Genomic DNA, 11,640 nt, shown 5'->3' on the forward strand with positions numbered 1-11,640 from the left:
TAAATCGCAGTGCTTGGTAAAGGTTATGCATGTGAACATTATTGTGCCAGTATGTGTTTTCTTTTGAAATTTATGCATGTTGTTTTATTGTGCTCGATATTCCCCCACTTGCTGAGTATTCCCCAAATACTCACCCCCCTTACAACCTTCCCAGATAAGCCCGAAGAAGAACTCGAGGAGGAGGAGTCCGAACAGTTTTGGGGATGGTGAACACTAAAGGAATTTAGTTCAAGTTATTTTTTTTTCGTTTCCGCATTATAAACTCTGTCGTTTTAGTTATTTCATTTGTCAATCGTAAAGACAATGGTTGTTTTTTTGCGAATTTATGAAATAAACTGGTTTCGGTTTATACTGTGCTACGAGGCTGGTTGTTTTTCGATTGTGTGATTGATGAACAACGCCAGTGTCGACCCACCCCGGTCTCGGGGCGTGACAGATTTGGAGGCAAAGATGAGTGTTCAAGTGCAGAATGAGACTGGTGTAGACGTGGAGAAGTTAAAGATGGCTAGTCTTTACTTCTGTTGTTTTGTGTTCGGTGAGGGGACTAAGAAAAAAATGAATAAGATCGACCCTAAATACATGAGGCTCATAGATGATTTGGATATGTTTAACAGCTATCCATGGGGTAGAGTAGCCTTTCGTGATGCAGTCCGATGTTTGAAGAAGGACCTTTTAGGGCGATATACTTACCTGATCGAGACACAGGATGGGAAAGAAGTTGATGGGAGCTTCTTTGTTGGTTGTTTTATGCTTCCTCTGCAGGTATATCATTTTTTGAATGTTAAAATGGATATATTATCTTTATTTCTATTAATAACATTGTTTGAAATTTTTGTTACATATACTCGCTGATGAATATTATCCGAGCGTGACACAAAAGTTTGCAAAGAGAAGAGATGTCGATGGTTTGATGTTGCTCAGGATGTTTCAGTGGGTGACTAACACGTGGCCATCAAACCGTGCCCCATCTGCGGTTGATGTCGCTGCAGCCTTTGGTGACTGTGCTATAGATGTAAGTAATATGAATTGATTTGATATAATAACTGTGGACATAATTTTTAATTAATCTGATACGTTATTAATTAAATGTAGGATTGTCTTGGATGTTTGACTCCTACTCTTGAGGAGCTCGTTTCACCGTATTATACGACCGGGGTTTTTGTTGATTGTGCGCCCGATGCGGTCATCACTCGGGTACTCGAGCTCTGGAGGCAGGGTCAAACAGTCATATGTAGCGAGCACTATCTGGAGTCTCCCTCAGTCCAGCACACGCCTTCTGCACATTCATCTCCGGATGTTTCCGGCACCTATGCTGGTGATGTCAGTAGATCCAGCTCTAGCACCAGTTCTCCCATACGTACGGGTCCTAGAGTCCACTTTGGACTCAATCCTTCCCGCCACCCATCACCCTTGAAGCATCATTTCGAGAGGCGGTTGATGACATTGGAGGATTCTGTTACGTCTATGCTTCTTCAAATGACAACATGATTTATTGAGATCAGGGCATGTATCAAGAATATAAATCTGGCTATCGATGACTTGAAATCGAGTATGAATCTTGGTTTCGATGAGTTGAGATCGAGTTTGACTGAACAGATTAGAGCTGGTTTTGCTGAGATGAGGTCTCACATTCCAGGTGTTGCTGAGATCAGGTCTCCGATGCCAGTGCATCAGGAGAGAGATTATAGCATAGCCTATAGCAGAGGGCGGAAGAGGAAATCATCCGAGACAGATTTTGGTGAGTTAATTTGATTAATTGTATTTATGTTTTCATAGTAGATTGATTTATTAGAATTGTCATTCTAATTTTAATTTGTTTATGTATGTTGTTAGGTGTGGATGATAATCTGGCTAGGGAAATTGGCAGTAGTAGTAAAACAGAACAGATATTTGAGCCTAACATTCGAGTCATAACAGAGAAATCCTCAGAAGGTGAGGATGGCACTTTTTTATTTTATATTTATGTATAGGATATTAAACAATAAATATTTTGTTTTTAGATATTCAAGTAACTCCTGATGCGGGTATGTCAGGTGGCGAGGTGACCACGTCGAGAGGTTAGTACACCACACCTTATCTATTAATATTTTCATTAAAGTTGTTATAATTTATCAATTTACGCAGCGAATCGTCAGTTTGGGGCAATTATAGATGACAGTGTGAGGCCACTTGTGGAGACCGTGACTTTGAAGGTAAACTACTCGCGCGGCATCGATGCTCGACCGTTCGCCAAGTAGGATTTCAGGTTTTTATGTCAAATATGAGAAGTCGTTCTACGGGCCCATGGCGATCGCGAACTCGCATGTCACTACCTCTGTAAGCATTTACAAATCGTGTATATTTGTAGAGCACTTATTTTTAAACTTTGAAAACATTTTCTTGTGTCGAATTCAGAAAATTGGCGAAGCTCTCCGTGGATTGCTTGAGATGCAGATCCGACATCCTGAAGTGATGTCACCAGATGTGTCGTTGATGGACACGCATTTCTACATTTCGATGTTAGTATTGGCCGAAGATCAAGATAAAGTTGTCGACACAAATCTGGTGGGGATAGTGAAAGGTATGAATCCAGAATGGTCGTGTCTCTCATGGGAAAATGCACGAAGAATTCTCATCCCTGTCCACACGAATGGGCGCTGGTTTTTGCTAAAACTCATGACAGGGGTGAATAAGTGCATTATATTTGACTTGCAGCGAAGGCACGATCCCAACTTCAAAGCTCTGAATGATGAAATATAACATATACTTATAAACGCTGCTCGTCTGCTATCCATTGTTGGGAACAACCCACACCCCGAGAGGCCATGATATATAAAGCTACATGATGAATTCAGAGCAAATATTAAACAGTATGTTGTCCTATCTTTAATGTGTAGTTTGTTTAACATTGATAGATAGACTAATAATTTTATTACTATTTCTATTTAAAAAAATAATAACTTCAGTATTATTTTATTTTTACTTTTACAGCGAGGATTCTGGAGCATTTGTATTAGCCGTAGCTGGATATGCTTTGTCGAGGACGAGTGAGCAAATAGTACTAAATTTAGATGATAGATTGGTATCTGAGTTCAAATATTTTTTAGCATGTAATATGTTTGATAATCAATTGACATTGTTGTGATGCATTGGAGATTGTATGCAATTATTGGATATTGTTTATAGTCGAATTTGGTTTGTTTAAATGTTTCAATTTTGATATTCATAAAGTCGACCAGGTTCATTTGCGGTCGATCATGTTGTTCTGGGTCGACCATGTTCATTTTTGTGTCGACCAATGTTATTTTGTGGGTGTTTTTTGGGTCGACCATATTACAATTTTTTAATATATGAATCATAATTTCACGATTATGTTACAATTCTTAACATAAGTCTCAATTTTTAATAAATGAATCATGGTGCTTTTGGGTCGACCAAAGATCTTTTTGGTCAACCACTGTGCTTTTGGGTCGACCCTTGTTGATATTTTGGTCTACCATGGTGCTTTTGGGTCGACCATTGTGTTTTGGGTCGACCCATGTTCATATCTGGTCGACCCATATCTGGGTCGGATACTCAACATGCCTGGTAAAACCAAAAAGTGCAGTGAAGACAGGTTCCACCGTGTCTTCACCCAAGTCCATATGATCCATCGTTTCTTTAACGAGGACATTAACAAAACTCCCAAAATCAACAAAAACACGAACAACTTCATAATTGGCCACCATGGCTCGAACGACTAGGGTGTTATTATAAGGTCAGACAATACCTCAATGTCCTCTGGCCTGAACAATATTATCCGCCCGATTTGGGTTTTCCTTGTGTCAATATCCATGTCCAACAACTTTCGACTATTTGACTTTATTGCTCGGTTGGTTGGAGTCCCCATCAGTGTGTCCTCCTAATATCAATTTGATAACCCCTCAAGACGGGGGCGTGCTTGGAATCGACTGGTGGTTGATTTGGATCGGCCCTTGGGGAGTTATCCCTCCTCGACCCATATGCATTCCTTTGTTTTTCCCACTATGGACCTTCGCGGGCCCTTTTGAGGGGCCGATATCCCCTTCCCTATTGTGTCAAGATTTCCCTAATCTCTTAATCTTGTTGGATGATTCGATCAATTTCTTGGTCTAGATTCCTGGACTCATTTGTAGTGTGTATGTACTCTTTATGAAAATCATTGTATCAGTTGGAACTAGGATTCGGAGGACCGGTTCACTCCACAGCATCCTTTGTACAAGATTTCTACCATCACAAATTTGAAGAGTTCAAATTTTACTAACCTTTAGATGGGTGTATGTATTGAATAAGCTTATACTAGATCGATCATCGATCTGATTGTGAAAACATTGCTCTGAATAGTTGTTACCATTAATTATTCAAAAATTATTATTATTATTATTATTTGATTTTCCTTTTATTAAGTTATAATTTTTTATTGTCATTACTAATTTTTAAATTTTTTATTATCATTTTCATTAATTTTCTATAGTTATTATTTATTATTTGTTATTTTTATTAATATTTTAAATTGATTTTAAATTTTTACTATTTTATCATCAATGTCATTATTTTATTGACACTTGGCATCCAAGTAGTTTATTCCCAGCCAATTTTGAGGCCATTTAAGCGTCCTTCCGGTGCCAAGTAATTGATTTCCGTCCATTCAAACATTTTCTGACAAAAAAAGAAAAAAAAAGCATGCAAATTAGTATATATGCAAACCACTCCGGTGCCAAGTAATTAATTTCCGTCCATTCAAATATTTTCTGACAAAAAAGCATACAAATTATTATATATGAAAATCAAACTTTCATCGGTTAATAACCAAAACTCAAAATATCTTAATTTATAAGACCAAAAAATTACAAAAATTGCCCCAAAAAACTCAAAACAACTCTACATATGGCAGCGCCGTATCAGTGCTGCGATGGTGTCAGACCAACACCACGTTGGAAAAAGACTAAATTACATAAAAAATAAATAAAGTGAACTAAGACTGAAATTTAACAACATAAATAACTAAAATCGCACAGAAACAAAAACATATAAGATCGAAAATACAATTTTCCCTAAAGTTATTCCAAAAAAAAACATTTTATCAAACTATATTATTTTTTCCTCATGTCTTTTGATGTTTTTACCTCGTAGACTACACATCCTTGATTTTAAATCTTCATCAATCAACAATAAATATATTTTACTCCAACAAGTATGGTTTAATCTATCAAGTTTTAAGCGAACGCGGAACATATTGGACCATGATCGGTAATCGAACTAACGAATGCGAGACAAGCACATTGAATTTTTTATTGTATATATGTTTTTGATAAAAACAATCGAATCAAATTAACAGGTGATGTAAAATTCAGCTTATTATCCATTTACCAATACCAGTTGAGTCAAATTGACCAAGAGCGATGTTTGATAGCGAGAACAGAGTGATGGAATTTGTGGAACAGAGTGATGTTTGATAGCGAGAAGCCACATGTTCAAGAAACAGTAAAGAAGATCAAGATTCAGACTTTCTGTTGTAATCCGAACGCCATCGAACTACTGATATATTGATGTAATTGTGGGTACCTTGTTAGTTTTATTTGCGGTCTACTATCTCCGGGAGATGTTTAGTTTATTTGTACAATAACTATTTTTACCTATTCAATGAATGGTTAGTTCATTAAAAAAAAATAATAATAAAAATTGATCAAATCAGCTGGTTTGATGTAACCAAACTTAGGCAAGTCCTCGATAACAACGTACCTAAAGGGAAGATGCTCCGTAGAAGCTAACATTCCATCAGTATACACAATCATATAATATCAAGTATGCACAAGTAACATCCTTTCTATTCGAAATTTTGAGCTTAGGATTAAAGTATTTCAGGCTTATTGTTCACTATGGTAGCTAGAGATCAAAGCTGTGGCTATTGAAATGGAATATGGCATCATTTCCTCTCCTCTTGAGATTTTGTGTCCTGCACTCTTTGGCAACACTGGTCTGAAGTGATGGAGGGCCACATACGATGACGCCTATATCAACGTTCCCCCAACGATCAGACATCGATTCAAAAACATCTGCATAGCAAAACCAAAACAAAAAACAAAAAACAAATTTAGTAGGTTAAAATCTTTCTTTCTTCTTTATCTATATATGAATATTGAATGCTAAATGAATGTACCTCTGAAGTCTGGTCTCTGACCATACCGGATGGTGGTAAAGTATTGTTCTTGAACAGATTTCTTGTTAAGTATCGGTTTGGTTTGTTGTAAATTACCATTTTCGCTGGTGTCCTCGTATTCGTTGATACCTGTTTTTCTCTCCCAGATATGCCATAAACAAATCACAAGACCACCAAAAATTAGCGTACTGACCACCATGCACGCTAGAAAGAGAAGCCCTTTATACCACCAGTAGGAAACATTGTAAGGATTAATGTAAAAAATATCTAACAAGGCCACAGTTATAATGAAACCGATTGTAGATGCCACAACATATGTCCCTGACCATAGTATGTTTCCAGTGCCAACCAAAACAGATATTCCATGATGCTTGGAGGCTGCGAAAGTGGAAGAGTTGACAGGTTCTATAATCTTACTACCCTCTTCCTGCAATGGATAGATTGTTTTCAAGATTGAATGAGTTGAAGTTTCAGGTTTGAAAATATGTAAGTTATGAACTTGAGGATAGCTATCGTTACCAATGAAGGTTCTGATTCTCGCGTAACATAGGTTAGAATCTCAAGATTCAGAGAATCCGAGAAATTTGGACAAATAGACTCCATGTCAACGGTCTGAAGAAGTGGAAGCTCGTTTGATGTTTTCACTGCCCAAATTATCACTATATTCTTGGGCAGACACGGTGTTCCCTCGTTGATACGGTGAAGAACATCGCTTAAGATTGCCAAAAAAGGCGAAATTCCTATACCGCCTGCTATCAGTACGAGGTTCTCATACCTAAGAGCAAAATGCAAGGCAAATCAATCAAAAGAAACTCTATTATTCTTTGTGATTCGGAAATGATAAGTTAGAGTGCATACGTCAAGTGGTGTGATGATTCATGACCATAAGGCCCCTCTACAGAAACCGTTAGTCTAGAACTTGATTGTAACAGTGGCTCTATTTCAGATTTTTTTTCATCATCAGTTGGAATTCGTCCCTCAAGTTTCGCTGTCCAATCCCCTAAAACCTTTATCAATATTGCAAGATGATTTTTTCCATCACGAGGACTAGAGGATACACTGAAAGGATGCCACTGGAGCCAAGATAACTCTCGAACTTGTAGAAAAATCCAGCTAAGAGCATTGTAGTGTAGATCTGCACTAGTGCATATTAAAAGGGTATAAACAATTACATGTGGTTCCCATGAAGCATATTTAATGAGATAGCACTTTAATAGATACTCATATTACTTGCTGGTTTGGAAAGCACAAGTTCCAGAGTTCCACAAGGGAAGGACCTAGCCGATAGCACGTCAACTGTCCTTCGAGACTGAAAGAATCTAAGAAACCGATCGAGCATAAAGAGGAATATGGAACCAGCAGCAAAAGAGAAAACGAAATCTCCCACGTGAAGCGCCAAGAAGACAACGAAGACCACATATAATTGGTGGGTGTAGAAGAACAATTCAAAATTTAGCCGCCTCACTCCAGGTAGTGATGTTATCCACATACACAGACCAGCTAAAAGGCTTATCACTCCCGCAAGATTGGCTATACCAACATTTTTCCACTCCAAAAGCTGTATGGAACAGGAAGGATTAAAATTGATACTCCTATAATGCCTAAAAGAATGGTTAAAGCGCACAAGACACTGTGTACTTTGCCAGAAATAAATATAGAAAATTCTCAGCTTATCAGTTTCGCATCGCAATGAATTCTAGACTACAGAAAGCTATGACTTGATTATACATTTTCCTTTTTTATTTGATTTTTGACTACTCATGTACTTGCATCCGAGACATATCCACCTTAATGATGAGCATTTAGAAGTAATGCCCTCCCAATTTTTAGAAATGTTACAGAATGGAGAGTCACAAAATCAACAGATTCGGAAAACCAACACAAGTCAAGATGCCATGCTGAAACATAAAAAATGTATATGTATCAAAATGGGAGATAAAATAGCATGCAGACTCACTTTATGGATGAGGCGGCCTTCGACGGACCATCCGATTATATAGAATATGCCATGGAGAGTAAACAGCGACATCGTAAGGTGTCCTAGCCAAACATGATATCTTGTTGCATGCTCAAATGGGATATCTACGAGTCTAAGAAGTATAGATCCCCTTGCGACGGGGAGGAACAAAAAGATCAAGCAAAATAATCCAATCAACCCTAAGCGGAGGCCAGTATGTCTCAGCATCCAGGCACTGAAATAACGTTAAGTTAAAATGGGGTATACACATGGCAAAAAGAACATATCTTCGACTCCTTGTACATAAAGAGTATTACCATTTATCTACAGAAAGTTTCATTCAGTAGAAGTAGAATTTCATGTACGAGATTGTCATATTTTTAGTCTTATGTAACAATCGATTTTAGTTCAATGCAAAAATGTTATATACATATACAAATATATTCTAAAGTAGTACTTTCCCAGTTTAGGATCGATATTTCAGAAGAGTGATTAAAGAGAGAAACATTATACTTATATAGATACTACATTTTACATGTGAGATAAAACAGTATGATCATATCCTGAAACACAATATATTGAAGTTTGGCAAAAGATCGCAAGATAGCACAACTAAGGTTATGTTTGATTGCTGGATTTCAAATTCATAGATTTCAAATATATTCAATTGTATTTTTGTTGTCCAGAAAAGTAAGATCATAAACTTCAAATTTGCCCCTTACATATTTATACAATATTTCATGTTAATCACGATGAATTTCACGTTCCGTCGATAGTGTGATTTAAAATCCATTCTACTTTTTATTATTAACGTGCAAATAAGTAAGATATGAATTTAAGATTCGATTTATTGTTTAGTTGTAAACAATAAATTTATAATGGAAATTCATCTCCTCAAGTGCACCTAAAAGCAACATTTTATGGAGAACTCGATACATAAAGTTTCGTTTCTCATAAGATTATGAAAAGGATCGGAAAATGACACCGAGGAGAGTGCAGTTGAATGTTTACCACTTTTCTTTGGAAGGCAAATCCAACAAGGCTAAAAGATTGAGGTTGTTGGATGTTTCTTTACAAAATGCCCAGATGACATATGTAATAAAGATAACAATTCCGATACTCTCTGCTGCCGAAACAACCCCAAATGGTCCTTGGACGAAAAGAGGGAATGTCTTCAAGCGGAAGCCTGGGTATCTTGAAGCTTTTTTCCTATTGAACAAACTCAATCAGATTTCATAGGAAAGACACTAATTTCTATAGAACTTCCTCAGGGACAACTGTATCCACAAATTAATGATCGTTTTAGCCAATTCCTCACTTGCATGAAGGTAAAAAAACTGAGTTCCATGCGCATCAAGGATAAGCGTTTTCGTTTAAAGCTACGTACCCATGGCTTTGCTCTTCCCCGGAGATGCTAAGATATGCAAAGCCAAGAAACGCCATCAAAAGAATAGGAGCACTAAACAGCATGAATGTACTTCCTGCACGTGATGTCATATAATTCTAAGATATCCAAAAGCGCGCACTCTACAATTAATGACCACAAAAAAAATGAAATCAAAAGTAGTCAAGTTTAGAACAAGCAGGCAACCTGCGATTCCAAATAGAGTTCCATTTGTAGCCAGAATCCATTTTTCGAGCAAATCACCCACGAAATCAGATGGAAACATAAAAATGAAAGCAGCCCATATGATAAAAATCACCCACATTACCACTCTTAAGGTCCACTTCACCGATGAAATGAAAAATGGCATTTTCTTGGAAACATTAACGAGACCCTCTTTCTGGAGCAGAAGAGTTTCATTGACTGAGTGTTCATCCATTTTGGTCAAAGCAATAAAGCGTTCGCCAATTGATACTGCTTCTGTGCGTTGTAGGCTTAAATAGATGTTCGAACTATGACAAGACATACATATATACATACATACACGTAAGCAAATTGCAATAATGGTATTTTATATTTGTCGAATCTCAATTTTAGTCCATTATTTTTGTTTTTGAACAAATTTTAGTTTTCATTTTTACACTTGATGCTGATGTATCTTGTCCTACGTAAGTAAACACTCTGTGTAATGAATGACTAAATTGCTAGACAAATGATCATAATTGTTCAAAAAATTAAATATTCGAGAATATTATTCAATTTTTACAATATAGTGTACCAAAATCGCTAAATATAAACAAAGAAACGAAAAAATCAATTTTCCCATATATAAGTGGTAGGGTAAATAAAAGCAACCAGCATTTATAAAGTATATACCATAAGGACATGCAGAAGCTTCAAGAAAATGAAGCGACGTGAACATTTTGGGACCATCTATATTGCTTTAACTAATCAAGCGTAGAAGGTTTATGAATTAAATATTTCATAATTTATATCCTTTGAATATTTCACACCGTATATAAAAAAAATAGGTCATTCTCCCAATATTTCAATCACGCCGATTACAAAACCTCAAGTTAATTAATTATTACTTTCTTGAAAAATATAAGTTTTACGCCCATAAGTTTTGAATGAAAATTATATATGTTGAATAAAAAAAAATATTATGTCAACTTTACAAAAACTTAATTATTGCATATTTTTTTTTAAAAAAAATATGTCTTCCTGAGTGCTAACTTATTATTTTAACTAATTTTTTTTATTAATAAAAAAGTACTCTGTCATACTATAACTCAAATTATAATATTTTCTATATTTCAAAATAGTTTCCAATAATTTCTGACGTGATTGGGACATATAAGTTACTATGATTTCTATTTTCTCAAATGAAAAAAAAACACAAAAAAAAAACCTAAACATGCACTTTATTTTCATAAAATAATTTTCAAAACTTTTCCTTAAAATATCAATGGTTTCTGAGAAATTTATCTTTTGTTTGATCTAATAAGGTAACTGTAAGGCCCGAGATGTTATCAATTTTATGAGACCCCGAAAAGAAAATATTATGGATGACATTTTTGTAATTAAGTGAAAAAATACTTAATTTAAAATTTGATGGCATTTTTGTAATTAAGTGGAAAAAATACTTGATTTAAAATTTGATGACAATTTCGTAATTATTGAGGGCCGAATTGCAAATAGTGAAAAGTTGAGGGACTAAAGTGCAAATATGAAAAATTGAGTGGGACACTTGGCTTTCTTATGCAACTTGATATATATATATATATATATATATATATATAATGTTATTTCCCTCAAACTGCAGAAGAAAGAATCTAGAACTCCAGAGCAAATTTCCCTCAAAGTTATTCGTACTGTAGAATTTCGATTTTGGCAAATACTGTTATCAGAATTTCGATCCGGACACAGTACCGTACTCCTCTCGTTAAAGGCTTCGAAAGGACGTAAGTTTTAATATGTTCTAACATGATTTGAAATTATGATTTTGGAGAAATTGTGATTTGATCATTATTATGTGTTCTGGGAATACTAGACATTGCATAATCAAAGTCGGATCGAAAGAACAGATTGATTATGAAATTGTTATGAATTTCTGATTATATCGATTGAAATTGGACATAT

At 35.7% G+C, this 11,640-nt stretch overlaps 1 protein-coding gene and 1 long non-coding RNA gene across 2 annotated transcripts; one reads left to right on the top strand and one right to left on the bottom strand.

Moving 5' to 3' along the window:
- Positions 1 to 2,026: 2,026 nt before the first annotated feature.
- On the top strand, positions 2,027 to 3,143 carry LOC142519015 (uncharacterized). The gene is made up of 3 exons (XR_012813693.1): positions 2,027 to 2,316; positions 2,395 to 2,849; positions 2,971 to 3,143. It is a non-coding gene; the product is annotated as an uncharacterized LOC142519015 (long non-coding RNA).
- Positions 3,144 to 5,751: 2,608 nt separating this feature from the next.
- LOC142518237 (ferric reduction oxidase 7, chloroplastic-like) lies at positions 5,752 to 9,994 on the bottom strand. The gene is made up of 9 exons (XM_075620982.1): positions 9,706 to 9,994; positions 9,502 to 9,595; positions 9,126 to 9,323; positions 8,115 to 8,349; positions 7,388 to 7,715; positions 7,016 to 7,292; positions 6,677 to 6,932; positions 6,158 to 6,584; positions 5,752 to 6,053 (listed from the first exon to the last, which is right to left on the bottom strand). Exons 1-9 carry the CDS (start codon positions 9,935 to 9,937, stop codon positions 5,884 to 5,886), a joined length of 2,217 nt encoding a protein of 738 aa, XP_075477097.1. The 5' UTR covers positions 9,938 to 9,994; the 3' UTR covers positions 5,752 to 5,883.
- Positions 9,995 to 11,640: the final 1,646 nt, after the last annotated feature.

The sequence above is a fragment of the Primulina tabacum genome, chromosome 11 (assembly GCF_025594145.1).
Source record: "Primulina tabacum isolate GXHZ01 chromosome 11, ASM2559414v2, whole genome shotgun sequence".
Taxonomy (NCBI): Eukaryota; Viridiplantae; Streptophyta; class Magnoliopsida; order Lamiales; family Gesneriaceae; genus Primulina; species Primulina tabacum.

What these genes read in the sequence shown, in the direction of transcription:
- LOC142518237 (XM_075620982.1), bottom strand. Translation starts at nt 9,937, where the DNA reads ATGGATGAACACTCAGTCAATGAAACTCTTCTGCTCCAGAAAGAGGGT. An exon ending in AACTCTATTTGGAATCGCAG is followed by an intron (nt 9,596 to 9,705) that starts GTTGCCTGCTTG and finishes CATCACGTGCAG; the next exon opens with GAAGTACATTCATGCTGTTT. An exon ending in AAGGCCGCCTCATCCATAAA is followed by an intron (nt 7,716 to 8,114) that starts GTGAGTCTGCAT and finishes TGTTCCATACAG; the next exon opens with CTTTTGGAGTGGAAAAATGT.